Source organism: Aulonocara sp. 'chitande type north' Nkhata Bay, linkage group LG7 (genome assembly GCF_057382095.1).
Source record: "Aulonocara sp. 'chitande type north' Nkhata Bay isolate Kocher_YH1m ecotype deep benthic linkage group LG7, A_spYH_male_GT1.1, whole genome shotgun sequence".
NCBI classification, from domain to species: Eukaryota; Metazoa; Chordata; class Actinopteri; order Cichliformes; family Cichlidae; genus Aulonocara; species Aulonocara sp. 'chitande type north' Nkhata Bay.
Window position 1 is genome coordinate 40,391,546 of NC_141350.1, and position 20,899 is coordinate 40,412,444.

At 40.7% G+C, this 20,899-nt stretch overlaps 1 protein-coding gene across 9 annotated transcripts in view; it reads right to left on the reverse strand.

Moving 5' to 3' along the window:
• ank1b (ankyrin 1, erythrocytic b) overlaps positions 1-19,480 on the reverse strand; it is a 77,956-nt gene extending 58,476 nt beyond the window's left edge. For all 9 annotated transcript variants that reach the window (XM_086300383.1, XM_086300378.1, XM_086300379.1 and 6 more), the window contains exon 1: positions 18,985-19,480. In XM_086300383.1, the coding sequence (XP_086156509.1) occupies positions 18,985-19,110 (126 nt within the window). In that variant the 5' untranslated portion in view covers positions 19,111-19,480. The remainder of the gene's footprint in view (positions 1-18,984) is intronic.
• Positions 19,481-20,899: the final 1,419 nt, after the last annotated feature.

The window sequence follows — 20,899 nt, forward strand, 5'->3', positions numbered from 1 at the left end:
GATTCATGGACTCACATGTGTATATATTCCAGTACACGCATAAACCTCAATGAATGCAAAGTTTAGTGTTTATCCGCATTAGATGCTCTCTAAATTGGGAGTCAGTATTTTAAATCAAGTGCAGGGCAAAATATAATAAAAGAGGATTATTCAGGCATATCTCTGTAAACATATGTGAAACTCTTGAACTGTGAAGCAGCACGGAAAGGCTGCTTTAACTGAGCTGCTAGAAAACACTCACCTTCATCTATTCATAAATATCTGTATGTGAGCATCAGTGCGCCACAAGCAAGTCTGGAAACTAAGAGGAATGGCAGAACAACTGACAAGTGAGACATGAAAAACTTTAACAATTTTACAATATCTTAACATAAAGATGGAAATTATTGTTATCCAATATTCTCTTCAATCCTGAGTCATAATGACATGTTATGACAGAAGTGACTGGCATTAATGGTATTTAGAGCAAAGGATATATAATATATATATGAACAAAACCACCAAACTCAACAGTCACTGTGCAGTCACTGCTTTATGACTCAGTTGTCTGAAGGCACAGTTGGATGTTACATGTCAGAGTATCATGGCTGTGGCCTGGGAGGGAGAGATAGATGAGAAGAGGGGTGGGGAGCAGGTTCTCCCGCCTCCAACGCGACGTTGACAGACTGACTATCAAATTACCAATGTCAGGAATCAGTTCTGTAGAGGGCTCTGGAGGTGACACATACTAAGACACACAAGCGTCCTGACAGGCACAAGATAAATATTCACAGTTCACATGTATGTGGATGCATGTGAAATCCTAATAATCTGGATCCTCAGGTTGACACACACACACACACACACACACACACACGCACACGCACACACACACACACACGTAATGTAGACACACAAATGCAGCGATGTGCGCTCAATTTTATGTGCACACATGTCAGTGTATACACAGAGTGCAACATGCTGCATCATTGTCAGCCCTGCTGTCAGCAACCAGTCACAGTAGCTGACATATGTTCCTCACTGCAGGATGTAGAGAGTCCAACACATACGAGCCCGCACGTGTCAGCTGAATGTTTGCAATATGCATCTAAGCTGACAAAAATCACGTCACAAGAGCAGTGGCCAAAAGCTGTTCAGCGCCCTGACCACCTCCTAGCCTAGACAGTTTATTCAAAATGTTCCACACTCGTATTCATCTTCATAAATGTCTTTCTTCCACTGCAATGTCTCCAGAGCAAGCTGCACCCAACACTAAAAGCTAATCTCCTGCACACTTTTGCAGGACCACTGGGGATAGAAATCTCTTTGATATCATTTCCCTCCTTTGTCAGGTTGGCATACATACACACACATGCAATGGATGGATGGAGATTGATGGACCTGAGAATTAGAGTAGGCTTTCACAAAAGACAGCACAAATCAAATACACTGAACATAATATGAGAAAATGTATCTGTGTATTCCATACACCCTACTCAATCTGACCAAACTATATTTGTGACCATGTTCCTACAGTACAAAGAATGGCATGGAGCAATTTAAACACAAATGTTTGGCTGTCTAAGCACTCACTACAATAACATAGTGCAGGGGTCCCCAATCCCAGTCCACGAGGGCCGGTGTCCCTGCAGGTTTTAGATCTCACCCTGGGTCAACACACCTGGATCACATGATTAGTTCATTACCAGGCCTCTGGAGAACTTCAAGACATGTTGAGGAGGTAATTTCTCCATTTAAATCAGCTGCGATGGATCAAGGACACATCTAAAACCTGCAGGGACACCGGCCCTCGTGGACTGGGATTGGGGACCCCTGACATAGTGTCTACCTACTGTAAGTAGTTTTATTACAATGTGAAAAAATAGTGTGAAAGACTTGACATAGTATGTAAAAGAAAAAAGAGAGATTACAGGGTTAATGAGATAATGAGTAATGTCTTGTAATATCTTGTTGATCAAAATCCAAAGTGACATGTTTATGCTTATGTGTTTGCATACCTGTGCACAGATGTGGCAACTGTAAGCTCTAACCTAGGGGTGTCAAACTCATTTTGATTTACAGTTCATACAAACAGCTCCACTTGATCTCAAGTGGGCTGAGCCACTAAAACAGTTGCATAATGAGCTACTTTCAGCTGCCCCCTTCTTCACACGGGCTCACCCCAGTGGGCAGCTCAGCATGTTTCATTTGGCAGATTTTTACACCAGATGCCCTTCCTGATCCAACCCCAAATTACACTCAAAATTCCCCTTCGTTACTGTACAAACACATGTTGATGTCTTGAGAAAAATGAGCACATTTTCAAAACCACATTTACAAAGCCAAAAAACCTTAAACCGTAGTGTTTTGGAGAACAAAAAACACAATATTTTATTCATATTAATATATTAATGTAAGAATATGTATGTGTTTTAATTAAAAATCTGTAATTATCAATAAATGTTCTGCAATTTTTCACTCTGCAAAGCTATATAGTGCTGCTCTGGACACTTTGTTGGGCCTTTTTTTGGGCTGCAAACCATATGTTTGACACCTCTGTACTCGCCCTCTACTCTGAGCACACTGAGGTGTCCCTACTGTGCAGTCTGTGTTAGTGACAGCGGGTCACTGCTAATCACCCAGTGGGTATAGAGTCATCATACCAGTGAGCAACATGCTGAAAGAGTGATGTAGGCACAGAGGGGCGGATGGAGGATAAAGAAAGAAAAGTCATGGAGGACAAACACAAGATACATTAGAGGACGAGATCACAGGAGGGCATGGTTACCTTCAGCTGTGAGGTAGCAACCACCTCTATGACTACGAGGACCACTGCTGCTTCTAAAAATAGCAGTCATACAGCAATACCATTAATGACTACAGTGCCACGCTCTGAGTTGATTATCTAATATGAGACAAAGGAAATTAGCGTTTTAACCCAAAAGATTAAATCTGGTATTCTAATAATTTAAAGCTTACACTCATAAGGAAACACAGATGAGATGAAATATACTGAAAATGTATTGGAAAAGAGGCTCACAGTAGTGGCAAATCATTTTAACATCCCACTGTTAAGAAAAAAAGGGCATTATTCTCAGCCACAAATTGCTACTGGTGCGATGGAGGGACTGTGACTGCTCCCCGAGGCCAGTCGATAAAGCCTTCACCTCATGATTCAGCATTCTGTGCAGGATCACAAGGGGCGTTTCAACACATAAGGAGCTATTCATCAATGAGGCACACTCCTGATATCAGGGTCAGGCCTGAAGCACAAGGTCTGCTAGGGGTTAAAGCACCGCTAAAGTAGCACTGAAATCAAATGTCTTGTCTCCCAAGATGATAGCCAAATGCAGTTTTCCATAAAGTATACATCAGGAAAGAGAGTCACAGGGTGAGATACACTGAGTAAGAAAATCAAAGAAAGTAAGTAAATCTTAAAAAAAGCAGACATTAAGGTGACCACTGTAACATAAACTACGGGATTACCCAAATGCCTGGATTAGTCTAGCACTCAAGGCAGCTCAGCTAGACAGCTAAATGGCACAAAATCTGCAGCCGTATAGCAAACGTTTGCTGTTTGCACCTCCAAATCTGCAGCTTTTCATCTTCACTTACATCAAACTCCTAATATAACCAAAAGACAACATACTGCATCCCAACTAAAAATGCAAGCTTTATCCAAATTCAAAAGCTGGCGAACAATGATCCAAATTGGGTAGCAGCATGACTATGTCACGTGATCTCAGAATGAGAAGTCACTGAGCTCCTTCCAAACCTCGTGCTATAATAAACCTTATGCACCAGGGAAGGCTAAAAATATGGGCTAGACAAGCTGACACACTGCATTTGCAGAAAGCTGCACTTCATTCAGAGCACCATCAATCACCCTTCAACAGTTGCTGATGCTTGTTGTCTGTGCTCTCTATGACATGTCCATGCACACTGGCATTCCTAAAAACGTTTACACATGCCCCAGAATGTGAGGTTTTCACTAGGGAAAAAAGAAACTAAATTCAATTACGTGATAAGCTATTCCCCGATAGATGCTGGAAAAATGAATAATCTTACATCTTAAGATTAGCCGTTCATGTTGGTGTTAAAAGTATGAAAAGCAAAGTCTTCCCAAGCTTTATTATTGGGTCAAGATATAAGTTACCGCTTTCATTATTTCAGAAGGTAAACTAACAGAGTAGGTTTGTCTGCACTTGTTTCTAAACCAGAAATATATCCAGTTTACACTAACATATACAGCAGCCACAGGGAGATGTGTAAACTGATATAAGTATTATAATGCTTTATTTACAGTAGCAAGGGTTGTTTTGTCTTTATTGCCAGTGGGTGATGCAAATTACAGTGTAATCAATCACTTTAGACTTTTTGCATGCTCCCATGTGAGTGCCCTCTGAATGGCATTGGCGAAGAAGAAGCCTCAGATAAACTGTAATTTTAATGTATGTTATGTGCATATTTAAAGGCCTGTGAGTTTTTCCTCTCACCTTGGCCTTCCCCATGGGATTGCTGATGTAGAGCCAGCAAGACACACCCTGTCACCCTGTCCATCCGTCACACAGGCTTAAAACCGCTGAGTCAGTCTTGCTGCTTCATTACAATCAGGCCACGATCCACAAATATTTTAGCCTGTGCGCATTTTTGTGAGTCATAGATGCAAGATGGCACAACAGTGTCAAAAGTGTGTGTTTGAGGGAGGGAGGAAATCAATAATTTAAGTGTACTATTGCTGCATCATAAAGAGTAATATTCGGTTGTTTGGTGTGCTACTAAACCCTCCAGAGGAAGTTCAGAAAGAAGGGGGCAAATTCCAATATCCAGATCTTCCATTCATCATTATAGGGTCATACACACGGAGGCAGTGAGAGAGGCAACATAACTGCTAAAGGCACAAACCACCCAAAACAATCAAGCAGGTCATTCATAATAAGAGCTAATTAGAAACAGAAGGAAACAAGAAATGCACAAGGGAAAATATTAAAGCGAAAGAACATGTGCAGAGAACACTGGGAAAAAGCTGGAATCCTTGACTAATGGGAATAGCAAGACAGCCTGGCAGGGATCAAGGGAATTGCATGTATACACACAAACATGCACACCCAGTTGAGTAATTAGTCGATTGGACACAGGTGTGGCAGAAAGTGGAAGAAATTAAGCAAAAACAGGAAGTAGCGCAAAATAAAGTGAGACAAAGAATGTGATTAAAAAGAAAATGACAATCAATCAATTCAGAGCATCTTGCAAAGTCACAGGTGCCCACTTAACACCTTAACAGCTCAAAAACACAAAACATATGCTAGTGCATTGTGTAACATCTGATTAAATATGAATTTATGAAGTTGGATGTGATGCATCGTTTCCGAGGAGAGTGCTTCAGAATTATAATGTTATATTCAAATAGATAAGCAGAAGCAACTATATGAAGTATATTTAGATTATACATTTCTGTGTAATTTATTTATTTATGTATTTATTTAAGCTGAGCATTTAGGGAGTTAAAAAAAACCTCACTGTCAATATACTGCATATAGGCTAATATTATTCTTTATGTGCATGCATATAAAGAGAGTATGCTCAAGGTATGCTGAAGGGGAAAGGGGTGGAGTTATTGTTTTTTTTACACCTTCCAGCAATGTAAATTAAGAACCAGTTAGCAAATTATCATGAAAATGCTGCCTTACTCTACATCACCATCCCCTTAAACAGTCTCAAGAGTACTGTAAATAGTGGAGTCAGAGCTGCTATGATCTAGATATGTGATGGCACAATACGTGACTTATTTCAAGCCTCTTTTGCTGAAGTTTTAATATTAGCACATATGTATATCAACACATTTGTTATCTATTACAGTTGTCATTTTGGTCAGGCTTCACAATGAGTTCTTCTTTGGCTTTGCGGTTATTTTGTAAACAGTAAAAGCGAAAGGTTGAAGGATTGAAATAGACAAAATAATAACCACTGCAGTGCCTTCATAGAGATTTCTGTCTATTCATCCGTTCCTGCTCACTCGATGCTAGGAAATCATATTTAATGACTCACAGGCTGTTCTGGCACAGGACCGTGTTAACATTTATTTATTTAGTGTTCTCATCCTCGATCCCAGACTGCTAATGGATACTTTTCTTATGGATGCGCAACCTTGTTGTTCACTAGAGTTGCCATAACAGGCAGCACAGATGTCAATGATAAATAAATTATAAGGTTGACTATTTGTATTGTAAGCAGTAATTATGGCATTTTCTAGCATTTGATTTTGCTGGACTTTTTTATGGGAGCATTGGTTGAGACACAAAATATTACAAACACAAAATATATAAATGACATGAGGAGAGTCTGTTTAGTTGACAGCAGCATGCAGGGGATTCCAGAGAGAGAGCTGTTTCTGAATTTTAGATATACAAACATTTGCCAGACTTTTGGGGAGGAAGACTACAGGAAGTTGATGAACTCTGTTTTACAAAGACATCTTGCTTTCACTGCCATGTGTGTGCACTTTACTTTGATACACACTATATTCTTTACTGACTTGAGTAATATTTCCAAGGAGCACACAATTATTTTTTAAAGTGGTCTTGAGCCATTGTTCACAATCATGAAACACAATCAGTCATGGACTGGACTCCACAGAGCCCGAGCCTGAAAGCAGTATAGTATCATCTTGACAGAGATCAGAATCAAAGGCAGCCAACATCCAAAGAAGAGTTTTGAATGTCCTTCAAGAGGTCTGGAGAACGATTCCTGAAAACTACTTAGAGAAATTACAAGAAAACTGCCCAGGAGAGTTCAGGCTGTGCTGAAGAATAACAGTGCTCATACCAGACTTTCAATCTTGTCAGAATTGTACAAACTCTGTTTTGGCCTTACCATGTTTGGACCTTTCAATAAATCACTGAACCCATTTCCCATTTCCCCAACAAAATATAAAGAAATGAGATGTGGCTCAAGATTGTTGTACTGTATTGGGGTTGTTTCTCTGTTAGCTTTAGATTTTGAAATGGAGCAATAAATGTCTGGAATTTAAGATTAGAGGCACAACAAAATCGAATCACACAGCTGAGAGGATAAAAGGTGCAATATTATCAGCCTTGTTTTTTGTTGTCTGTAGTGACTTCTGTAGTCAAGTTATGCAACAAAAATTTGTCTACTTAGCTTTACGGTTAAAGTCATTCATTTCACTGTATATTCTTATTTTCAATCATTGAAAACTACAGAAAAAAAATCAGGAGTAAGCCTTCTAAAAAAACAACCAAGAGCGCAGCTATGAGACAGGATGGAAGAGGGTGGGGAAGTCATAGATGGAGAGAGAGGTAGAGGAGAAGGTGAACAGGATAAGATGGGAAGTTGTAGAGAAACAGATGCAACATAAAGCAAACAAGAATAAGCAGAGAAACCGAAAGATATCTAACGCAGGAAAGCACTGATGAACAGATGGATGAACAAACAGTTGCTACAGTTCCCCTCCTCCCATCTAGAGTTTAAAATTGAATTAGCAATGAAGTATTTATACAAATGTGGTGTGGGTTTTCCAACTCAATGCCTTTGTACAGCAGACAGCGGAGGATAGTGCAGGGAAACAGAGCAGTGTTGATAAGTGTCCTACGTCCATATTAGGGATTTGATGATATGTTTAAAGTCAGAAATACAGGATTCCTCACTGGGGGAGAGGAAGAAAAAAAGAATTATAGCTCTAGAGGAGGAAATGGCTGAGGGCTGACAAGGATTTAAAGCTGACTGAGGAGAACCACTCTCAGTTTGCTTCTAGCTCTCTCCCCCAGCTATCTCCTTCCCAGTCCAGCTGCCATCAGTGGGTGCTGATGCAAGCGCTCTGATCAGAGAGTGTGAAGTGATATCAGTGAATGAATGGCAGCTGGTTCTGTCAGGGATGCACTGGAAACTGCTGATGTAATATTTCAGCTCTTTTTCTGGTAGTTTCACACCTTGAAAACCAATAGTGTTTACAGTAAGTAAACTTGTTTTTAATGTGTTCAAGAGTGCTGCCCACCAGCCATGGTTGGCTGTTGACTGATGAGGCTGAAGAGAGAGGGGAGCCATACCACCTGACATCAGACAGCAATCCCAGAGACACATGACACCCCTTCTCATCATGCACACACACACCACACGAACACACAAAGCAATTACGTCACCACCACCACAAATTCCCCCTTAAATTGATGTGAAAAAAGCATTTGTTCATTCCATTTGGAATGATGTGTTTTTAACCATACTACACGAAATACAGCTGGTGCCCCAAAACAGCATGACATGTTTTGGTTACTTCAAGGATCTACTTCAAAGAAAATAATATGACCATAGACAGCAAGAAGTCTTGAAAAGCTTTGGCAATGACCTAAAATCTTCTGTTTTTATAACAGGCGCAGTTAAAACATGGTAGATTAACACTTGGCTACTTTTAATAGCTATGTTATTGGTTGTGTACATCAGTTGTTTCTTATTAGATTCATTATTTATCAGTTCTAGCTTTGCTCATTGCCTTAATCCCATCCACATAAAACCCACTACTTTATTTCACCACCTTTCAAATGTCAAGCAGTTTCGTTCCACTTTGGTAGCTGCTTCAATCACTCACGACAAAGTTGAGGAACATTTAACTGGTGCTTTGCATCACTAAGGCTTTTTTCATCTTTACACTGCTATAAGTGTCCACCTTGTCCACCATGAACCATTCTCCGTGGTAGTCTGTTCTTGTGTTCAAACCTTAAAATCATTCTCACAACAGTTTGGAGCTTGTGAGAAATGTACATTTGCACAAGAATTTTAAATATATAAGAAATACTGAAAATATCTCCACCATCATCACTATATACAGTTCTTTCTTTCTGATCAAGCATTACGTGCATTAGCTAGCACGTGCACTGTAAAGTGTCTTTAGGTCAGCGAAGGAAAGTGACGGAGTCAGGGCGTGCCTGAGAGTGGCTGCTTCAGTGCATTAGTGGGCTCCTGCGAGCCACATGATCCATGCAGACCTTCAGGAGCAGTAATTCCATTACATAATGCCCAGCTACAGCTCTAAGTGTGTGTGAATGTGCATGTGTGTGTGGCATTGTGCCACTCTGCATCACTTTCACTTTTCCTCTAATTATTCTTTGTAATTGGCTGTCCTCACACAATTTCACTAATGAACTATGATGATGCAAATGCTTGCTTGCTTGCTTGTTTACATTATTGTATTTTGCACAACTCTGTTGCTTGTGAAGCTCGCACACAAGAATTTCACTCACATGTGCTGTACCAATGTACCTGCACATGTGATGTGACAATAAAAGTGATTTGATTTGATTTGATTTGATAAATGTATCATGAGCATTAGGTATGCATGTAGGTAGGTCAGCTGTAACAATTAGATGTTGTGTTGTATATTTTAGATGTAACTTTTGATTTAAACTAGAAGTTAGTGGAATGCAAGTCTTGTTTCATAAAAAAAATCTAGACGCCAACAGCTCTCTAACTCATGTTATTGATTTAGTTTAGTGAGTTCAGTTGTGCTGTGAGAAATTATAATCATCACACATCCTAATGGAGCCAGGACCAAATACAGCCAGTTTGGGAGTAAAAATCAATCAACAAGGTTTTTCCCCCTGGGATTTTGTGCCTAGGGCATAAGTTAGAATTCCCATCACCAGCCAAAGCATATCCTCGTCCATCAACTCATCTCTTCATCATCCCACCACATGCAGTGTCAAACCTTAATCACTATGGCAACATCCATCACTTCTGACCGCTGGTAGGATGACCTCAGGGTCACATTAAATTTTGCCAAAAGATTTACAGCTGTTACCCCTCGCACTGCATACTTCACATTGAGTGGCCTTGCTAACTATGATGATGGATGCGCTGATTAACAGATTCAGGCCGGCAGATGAGCTGTGACACTTGAGGGATTCACACAAAATCAGACTACAGATTGATCAATACAATGTCAAAATGCAACTGGCCATACCTTTAACTGCAATGTGGCAACTGTGTTATGATACTTTTTTTTCCTATTCATGCGCTAAAGCATTAAATCCATAAATCCAAGTACCTGAATTCAAGGTAAACAGCCACTGAAGATTCACAATACTTGAGCAAAATGATTCTGATATTTATCAAAGGTGTCTGACAAGGAGTACTCATCTAAAGTCAGTTTGATCTCCAGATCAAAATACGTGCCAGTCAAACTGAGTACAAGATAAGCCCTCAGAGAGATCCGATAAATATCGGCCATCATGCTTCTGTTCTGGAATCACGTTTGAGCAGGTATGCATCTGGGGTAACATCAGACACAGTACTGAGCACGGAGCAGGTGCTCAGTTAGAACACGGTAGAGGTTTGTAGATAGATGGGTAGCTGGTCTCAGATGCAGTGTAATCCTAGGCTGCCTGGTAAATATAGCATGCAGATGCTTAGGGCTGGGCAAAGTGCTGCTTTGCTCTGCTCTGCTTGACCTTGGCTTATCCTGCCTTCCCATTTCTCAAAGGGGATGGAAAGGCATCAGACCACTAGGGATAGGACAAAATATTGATACAACAATCCATAGCATCAGTTCACTGACACCAGATATCTATATTTTTATTAAAATATGCAAGCACTGCAAATTTTCCTGTCGGGAGCAGTTTTACTGTAAGTCGTCTGGCCTGAAGTAAATCCATATAAATCAATATGTTCATAGAGTTCAAAGTGGAGTAATGGCTAAGGCCTTTGTGAATGATTTGGTGTGATTAGGTTGCTTTCTTGCAGACTGGATAAAAGCACTTCTCCTGTTCACTGCATTCATCCAACTTTTTGGCGGGCAAAAAACAGCCAGACAAGGATACATTTTCCCCATCTAAAATATTTGGATGAAATTATTTTTGCAGATGTAAAACTTCTAATTACCAAAATTAGGCATCACTAAGAAGAATTTCTAGTGTTATTATCCCATGGGGCATCTTGTAAAAATGGAAGAGTGGCCAAGAAAGTGAGTAGAGAGATGGAAGACAGCTTTGGCTAATTAGTGTTGGGTGTCCATAAGGTTACATAAAAGTGAAATGATATAACCCGAAGGCCTGACATGTAACACACACACACACACACACACACACACACACACACACACACACACACACACACACACACACACACACTGTATGTCCTCACATGTGCACAAATAAAGCTCTTTTGGAAAACAGGAGTAAAAGGCAAACAAAAGACACACAGTATCCATTAAAAGGTCTCTAGATTCATTGTATTAAGTGCAGGCCCGAAGGAAGCAGGGACATGCACGGACCTGAGGAGCTTTGTGTTGAGCTACTAGAGTAAAAGGGTTTCACATAACAGGTTGGTTACAGAAAATGAGCAAAAAGTGCAATTTGAAGAAGGACAAGCATTACCATGTACTTCCTAAATCGCATTACTCCACTCTTAGCATTTGTTGTGCTAATAATAAAGGCATATAATTATGTACCCTATTAAAGAATAGGTATATATCATGCACTAAAACTATTAGACACGTACTAAGCAGGACTTCAAATGTTTGATACTGCAATTCATGAGCTATCCTTTTACCAGTGGCCAGAAATGACTGTATCTTTGCCAAGCTTTACTGTGTAATGTGTTCTCCACTTTTGCATGCTTGTACCTCTTTTCCACAGCAAGGGCTTAATGTGAAAAATGCCACCCTATATTCAAGTGTAGAATTTGAGCAACAGTGAGTTAGAAGCCCAGAATTTAGAGAAACAATTTTAAAAAGTAATAAAGAAAATATAAACAACACAAAGCAAAACGCAAAAGAACTAACCTCACAAGTGTGTAATGATCGTGGAAATGCAGTCATCTTGTTGATGGCATGATTTAAAGAAAAATCTAATAGGGCACATTTAATGTCTAGATGTAAGATTTCAAGAGGTTAAAACTGAATTTTCTGCAAGCAATCATTTATGTCATAAGAAGATCTACCTTGTAAAACATTCATTTATAATTTAAGATGCTCACGTAATGCAGTTTGGTTGTATTGAGTCTGTCACACATAATTCAATCATTATTTTTGCTGACATATTTTGGAATCACTCACTTGGTAATTAGGATGTGCAGAAATCATTAACAGTCATGCGAGTATTATGAATAGTAAAGAGCACACGATTATTTCAGCTAGGTTAATGTTTTTCCAATCTAATCTGATAAAAGTGCTTTGCATGAACATGTCAACACTTTTCCAATACAATCAAACTAAAATCTGTATTTAGAACATAAAAGCATATTCAGTGATTCAAAGACATTTCTACACTTAGTGTTTAGTTATTTAGTTTCCCAAAATGTACATGGCAGAAGTCTGTTCAAAAACTACTGGGCAGTTGTAACACATGTACCTTAGCCAGCACGGCTACTTCCTTTGCAGACTCCCTAACTGGATTGCTGTCCAGTCTGTCCATAGCTGTGATAGGATCTCTGTTGGCACTGGAGTGGATAACCTTTGTGCGAGGGGAGGAATAGGGAGGAGAGATGCCATCCTGCCGAGTTTGATTTACATCGAATGGGGCCAATTAAAATCCCAAGAACATTAAGGCCTGCCTGTGCCTGATCTTCCTTCCTTCATGTCTTCAGAGATTATAGCAAAAGAGGAAATAAGACAGATACAGATAGTGACATATATTGATGTGGCATGGGTGATTGTTGAGGTGAAGGTGAGACGGAAAGGTCAAACGGCCTATGAAATCCAGCAGACTACGGTAACACTTATGTTGTACATAGTCTAAAAGAACAGTCAATTCAACCATTTTTGTTCTCTACAAATAATTAAATGCAAATAATGATTCTAAATACTTTTCAACATCTTTCATTTTTAGTTTTAAACAAATTGAAGCACTGTTTTTATACAACTCCTGTAGAAAAGTATTCATAAGAACAGTATTGTAAAGGACCAGGTTTCACTTTTTTGGGGAGCAGGGGGGTTGGCACATCTCCACTATACTACACAATCCTTTGCACACTCTGATTTCCATATTAGGTTTTCACTCACAATGTATGAAACAGTAGAAGTTGTCTTATATTTGACAATAATTATGAATATATTATAGCATTAATAAGGAGGACATTGCACAAACCTGGAAGGGTTTGTCTGATGTGTTTTTATTAAAAACAATATATAAATGACAACTAAAAGTCTTTGAATTAGGCTTATTCTGCAGAATATACACAAAAGCATTGGGCCACACCTATTAATTCAGGTTTTTTTCTGTCCCATTGCTACATTGTGACAATGAAGCACTTAGCCGTGAATTCTATCTTTACAAATATTTTTAAAAGAGCTCACTGAATTTGAGTGTGGAACTATAATAGGATGCCACCAATGCAACAAGTTGATTTATGAGATTTATTCCCTCCTAGATATTCAGTGATTAAATGTGAACAGTATAATCACAAAGTGGAAGTGTTTAGGGTGTTCAGATGGCAGACCACATAAAACTACAGAGTGGGGTTGTCAACATCACACATCACAATCATTCCTCAGTTCTAACACTCCTCACATCACTAAGAACACCTCTATTGAGTCGGGCGAGCTAGCTACTGCTAGTTAGCTCTTTTGCCTGCCGACTCGAAAAGAGTTTACGATTCAGCTCATCTATGTGTCAGTGGATCTCCAACTTCCTAACTGGCAGACCACAGGCAGTAAGGATGGGCAGACATGTCTCAGCCTCCACCACTCTCAGCACTGGAGCCCCCCAGGGGTGTGTTCTGAGCCCCCTGCTGTACTCTCTGTACACATATGACTGTGTGGCCACTACCAGCTCCACCACCATCATCAAGTTTGCTGACGACACCGTCGTGGTGGGCCTGATCTCTGATAACAACGAGACGGCCTACCTGAAGGAGATTAGGAATCTGGAGAACTGGTGCCAGAGGAACAACCTCCTTCTAAACGTCAGTAAGACAAAGGAGCTGATAGTGGACTTCAGCACTAAGCAGGAGAGGAACTACCAGACCCCTGTCATCAACGAGTGCCCAGTGGAGAGAGTGGACAGCTTCAAATACCTCGGAGTTCACATCACGCAGGACCTGTCATGGTCCTGTCACATCAACACCGTGGTGAAAAAGGCCCGTCAGCGTCTCTACCACCTCAGACGCTTGAGAGACTTCCAACTGCCCTCCAAGGTGCTCAGGAACTTTTACTCGTGCACCATAGAGAGCATCCTGACGGGAAACATCTCAACCTGGTTCGGGAACAGCACCATGCAGGACAGACGAGCTCTACAGAGGGTTGTGCGGTCAGCTGAGCGCACCATCCGCTCCGAGCTCCCTGACCTGCACTCAATCTACAGCAGGCGGTGCTGGACCAAGGCCAGGAAGATCGTGAAGGACCTCAGCCATCCCAACAACAGACTGTTCTCTCTGTTGAGGTCAGGAAAGCGATTCCGCTCCCTGAAGACCAACACAGAGAGACTGAGGAGGAGCTTCTTCCCGCAGGCGATACGGTCTCTCAATCACACCTCCACACAGTACTGACCCACACATATAGTTCTTACACACACACTGGACATTCTGGACTTTGTTTTCACTTCATCACTTAAATCACTTTAAGCATATTTGTACTGCAGAAGACATAATGTGGATTGCACAACACTGGACATTATATTCTTCATTTCCAGTTAATACTTATACAGCTGCTGTTATTGTGTATATATTTATTTATATTTCTTCATACGTTCTTATATAGTTCTATATTGTGTATTTTGTTGTACAGTTATTTTATTTTCAACTTTAATTTATATATTTTATCTTATTCTTTCCCAGTTAAATTTACCCTTCATTCTAATTTGTGTTGTACAGTTATTTCATTTTTAACCTTAATTTATATTTTATTCCTTCCTAGTTAAATTTACCCTTTTTAATTTTTCATATTTATTTCCTATCTCATTCATAGCCTTTTCCTTTTTTGTTTTCTTTAGGTCACGAGCAGTTGTCCAAGTATTTCACTACATATCGTACTGTGTATGACTGTGTACGTGACAAATAAAATTTGAATTTGAATTTGAATTTGATTACCAGTGGTGTAGTCCTCATGTGGACTAATTTCCATGTTTCCAAGCATTTTTTTATTTGCATTTAGATATGAGTACCAAACCAAAGCAAGTGAAGAAGAAATCTTCTATTCACCCATGTCCTTATGGAAGTGGTTTCTCTTTGCATGATGAAGACCAGCACAAAGCATGTCCGATCTGCTTGGGGACTGTCCATGCTAGGAGAGCACTGACTAAGCCAGAAACATGTGTTTTCTTGCCAGCATTCAACACTAGAAAAACAAGTGATGTTTGTGGAAAAGGACCAGAAAAGACTGATGTTGAACAGCATGACCTTCTCCTAGTAAGGAGTGTCCATTCAATGAACCCAAGACTAGTTGGGCTTACCAACTGGAGTATGTTGATGCTCGTTCTTGAGGTTGTGAAGTCACTGGCTAGCTACAGCTTGAGCTGTTTCACCATACAGGCAAGAAGCTGCGGCTAGGATCCTGTACTGGCTCAGAAAAAAAACACCTGCCCATATTCCCTGATTTTGTCTGTGAGCTAACAGCTTCATGAAGCTAACCACTGTCTACCTGCATTACTGTGAACAGCTACGGACCATTTCTGGAGCTGGGCAATGCAGAGAAAGCTGGCTTAGATAATTCACTATCTAAACCTTTCCGGGAACCACACTTGGCTGCTCATCTGGCCCCATCTCACAACCATGGTGTAATAGGCCTCTTAATTATTCTAAGCACAGCAGATTCGCTGTATCTCAGCTTTATGGATATCAGATTTATCGGGCTCAACTTTGTCACCTTGCAATGCACCTGCTGGAGTTCAAGTCACTGGTTCACATTGACAGCCCCCTGGCACCTCTCCTTAATGACATCAGAGGAACCATGCATTGCATTCTCTGTGGGCCCTGCTGTACAGCAGTACCCCTATGCCCTTTGAGGGCCTTAAGAGTAGGACAACAGCAGCATCTGGCTGAACCTCTCTCATGTCCTGGATAGAAAAGGGACCATCCACTTGGATCAATCGGTGTCTGCTGAGGGTTTATGTGTGCCATCACTTGTTGCCATTCTGTTATCTATCCCCAAGAGAGCATGGCAGGTGAGAGCCCAGTCTCAAAGTTGAGTTCCGCACCAACTGGTCTGGAGCAAAGAGCAAAGAAATGAGATTCCTAGTAGGAAGCCTCAGTCCTAGCTGTGGAGCTGGGACACATCTCTCATCTGTTACCAACCAAGACGCACCACCTAAGTTCTGTTCAGGTTGTCAGTCCAAGCAGGTGCAGCACTTTCCATACGCAGTCTGGTCCAAACACAGTGTGATTGTCTAAAGTCCTAGGGCTTCATGCAGCAGAAAACTGCATGGTCATAAATAGTAAACCTTTTAGCAATGTTACCAGAACCGACATGTTCTCCTATTCCAGTCCTCTATTGCAGATCTTTTTGACATTCCCTGGGAGCTGTTATATCTTCTTTCTTCTTTAATAATTAAAGTATATTTGGTCAGTCATATCGACTTTGACAGGTTGATGCCAGGTGTAAATCCTCCGGCCACGAATTCTTTTGAAAGGGGTCCACCACCCGAGATCTGTAGTTAGGCATGACCAGCATTTTGAGATTTGGCTGTGGTGCTGCAGACCCTTTGTGCACCCCCCCCCCCCCCCCCCCCCAAAGGAAAAAAAAAAATAGATATGATGCTTCTTTCATATAAGACTATTGTTTCTCAGGTTAGCTTCTACAAAATGAGTGAGTGACCTTCATACATTGTGAATCCTTTTGCAGACAGTTCTCTTGTGTTGGCTTCATGGTCAGTATGCTCAAATGAGGGATTTTTATTCCTTCAGATTATTACTACAATTCATGGTTACAGTTTTTGCTTCCCCCTCCTTTTGCATCTGAGGAGCTGCATTCCCTGTGCCTGGAGCGTGTACTATGTACCCAAATTCACCGCACTCAGAATGTGTGTTTATGTGACCAGTTGCTTGTGTGCCTTGCTAATCCCACCAAAGGTAAAGCTCTCTGTCTGAACAGAGGGTCTCCCACAGGCTAGTGGAGGCTATGTTCCTAGCTTACAGCAACAAAGCTCTCTCTTTGCCTCAGAGTGTAAGAACACATTTCATCAGGGGAATGAGAACCTCATGGGTACTATTTAAAGGGGTGTCTGTAAATGATATATGCTTTGGCTAGCTGATCATCGCCACACACTCTGGTGGCTCATTATGTCCTTCCTGCTGGGTCTTCTATGGACTAGGGTGCCGATGGACCAGCCCCAGTTTGGTGGCTGTTCTGTAGGGTGTGTATATGTATGTCCTATACTGTATGTGTATTACTATATGTAGAATAGAATAATCCTTTAATTGTCCCACAAGGGGAAATGTGTGAAACCGAACAAAGTATTATGACGTTAACTTGTATTCCCTGAAGGAGAGGCCTGAGGTAAAACACCAAGCCGGGGTGTCATTTTGCAGAACAATCCATATGTTTATCCTATATAAGTACATTTATATAGGTTGTCAGTGTCACTATATCACATAAATTGACACCTCAACACATCACCATGTTTATGCCATTTACCCATTCCAATATTCTTCCAATACCATTAAGAAAAACTAAACCAGCAAAATAAGCCGATCATAAAATTAAAATATTTTGTACAGCTTCAGAAACTACACATATTTCCATTCAGAAGAATCAGTTTCATACTTAAAATAATATTAAATAATTGTATTATAATTGTTTCTGTCTGTCTGACAAATCTATTTTCCCTGCTTCACACTCTGTCTCTCACATACACACACACAACACACAGCTCTTGTGCAGTGAATACGCAAAGACCTTTACATTATCCAGGAACTTTACATTACAGAAATATTGAAAGAGGGAGAGAAAACTTGCATACTGCATAATATTAAATACAAAGGCTATGATCATGGAATAATGTTATCAGATGTAGAAATGGATAAAAATATATTTTTTTAATCATTCAATAAACATCTCTAAAATGTAATATGTGTTTCCATAAATCATTTCACCGCTGCCAAGCATGAGTGCAAGGAGGCACAACCCCAATAAAATCTGCACCCAGTGGCACAGCGAGAGCGGAAGAGTCCAGGAGAGAAGTGAAAGGGGGTGAATGAGTGCTCTCGTGCCTAAAGGATGATATTCTGTGTGCACACTTTGTCACACAAAAAATATTCATTTTCTAAACCAAAAATATTACGTGCTGAAAATCTTTACAAATAATCATCCCCATCAATCTCTCCTTCGAACATTACACGGAGCACAAACATGCCCCAAAAGATACACAGATGCATTAAAATTGCATCTATTATTAGAGTGTACCTCCATTTTCCCCCTCCATTTTACATTTCCTCCAATGAAAAAACAAAACAAAAAAACTGTAATATGGGGGAAGACACCAAATATAAAGGAGAGAGTAGAGCATGCAAACCATGTAAGTGGTGACAAAAATCTGCATTGAAATATAAGCTTGGGCAGTACCTCTAACTTGCATTTCCTTCAAATACATATAGTGCACACACTGTAAGGCTGAAATCCCCTAAAACGCATGTCGTGAAAGAAAAACAAAAAGACAGCTCGTGTTATTTGACCGGCAGCGCATATTATTCACACCTCTAGTGGCATAACAGTCATCGTAAGCCTAATTTTCTTTCCCCATGGTTAAATATCTGACAGAGCTGACACAACCTGTACCAGAGCAAATGTGCTTGACTGGCTAGCCTACACTCACACACACACACACACACACACACACACACACACACACACACACACACACACACACACACACACACACACACACACACACACACACACAAGCACACATACCAGCTGAGGCCATAAGACCAACTGTGTAATTATACATGTGTAATTGCACCCTAACCAATCAAGCACAGTGAGAGAGAAAGACTGCTGGAGATAGAGAAAGGCAGGTGGATGTAAGAATAACTGCCATTTCCCCTGTCTCTTGAGATAATCAGCCATACCTTGCGCCTGCGGTCCCTGGATCGATTCCTCTTTTTTATCTTTTCCTCCTCCTTCTCCCTCTGCTCCTGGGCGGCGGCCTCCGCAAGGTCCTTGGTCTTGCGGAGCTGCTTGGCGGCTTGCGCCATGGTGCCGCTGCTACTGTTGCTGCTGCTCCAGTCACGGTCGCTCCAGCCCTCCTCCTGTTTGCACTACCACCAGTCGTCCCGGTTTCCTCTTCCTGTGTCCCTCTGTCCCCCGAGCCCCGTCACTTACTACCTCTTCTCTGGTGGCCACCACGACATGTGTGTGTATGATGCAAGCACGAGGAGCGTCTGTGTCCAAATATTTTTGTGTGTGTGTGTGTGTATGTCTTGTGGCTGTTGATGGTAGAGCAGCCACAAGACAGCCTCCAGCAGCCACAAAGAAAGATGCTACAGCTAGTGGTGCTGATGTTGCTTCTTATGCCGGGGCTGCTACTCATCCAGTCTGCTAGCACTGCACTGAATTGCCTCCCCTCCCCCTTTCTTTCTCTCCTACCTTCCTCCCTTCTCTCCTCTCTCCTCCCTCTGCTTGCAGAGACCAGTCACGTAGTTCTGTGTACAGCACTGTAGGGATCCTGCTGCAGAGCTCCCTCGTTTTATCTGTCAGATGCCCTCCTCTTCCTGCTGCTCTGCATCTTTCTCCAGTTTTCTTCTTTGTTAAAGGCTTTTTTTTTCAGAATAGCTGTTTTTGCATAAGTGAGGTACAAAAGATGAGGGCGCTAAAGCTGCTGAATGCCTTCAAATAATTTTTTTCTCACGTCTTTTTTCCCTCTCTCTGCCAATAGCTTTTCTATGGCACCTCCCTCCTGGAAACAGACAGAGAAGAAGAACAGAAGTGAGAAAAATGGGAGCTTGTGAAACAGAAACGGGTTTCTAATATGCAGCATCATGCTTTTACGATGAGTCTTTGCACAGCTTGGCCAAAAGTCGATTTTAAGGTGGCATGGAAACAGTATGCCGTGTGATAAGTATTAGACCTGCCTGTTTCTCTCATGTTTTGTCAGAAGCAGAACAGAAGAAAAGCATCAACGATGTGAACGCCTCATAAAAACTGCATGCTCCTCTCCCTTCCCCTTCATTCCACCACTTTTCCTTTTTCCATCAAATCAAGAGGGTATGCACAGATGTTTGGTGCAACAAAAAACAACATTACCATTCATTTTTGAAAAACTACTAACAGTTTTTGCAGGTAATCTCCAACTGATTTTGACTGTGTCACCATCTAATGGAAAATTGACTTGCTGTGCCTTCATATGATTATAAAATTTGTTTTATTTGGTTCTAATAAGCTAACATCCAGGTTTAACTTAAAATCCTTCTTATTTTCCTATTGTGAGTCAAATCCGGAAACCAATTTTCAAACTATAAAATCCATTATATTCAACAGACATGACAATATCTGTTTGTTTATTTGTTTGTTGTCTTATCAACAGTTGCATCTTATTTCCAAAATGAATTATTTCTTTAGCTATTATTAATTCATTAATATAACACATTTGCATTCTGTACACACTGTTCATCACCAGAGTGTAGGTCTACCAACCCCCCCCCCCCCCTCTCTCTTTCTTTCTTTCTTTCTTTCTTTCTTTCTTTCTTTCTTTCTTTCTTTCTTCCTCTCATTTATTCCCCCATCCGCCCCTGCAACATCATCTTTCTGCAGAATGATGTAGCAACGTAAAGTGCAGCATAGGAATGCATAGGAATGCATACATTTTATATTCATAGATGCCTTCTGTGTTTGTGTGACTCTATGCAACTTCTTGCTTCTTTGTATGCATCACATCTGAGTGACATTTTATACGGATACTAATGGATCTATTAAGCTAGATCCATTAGTATCAGGCTAATGGATCTAGCTTAATAGATCTAGCAACAAAATGTATGCCAGAGCTTG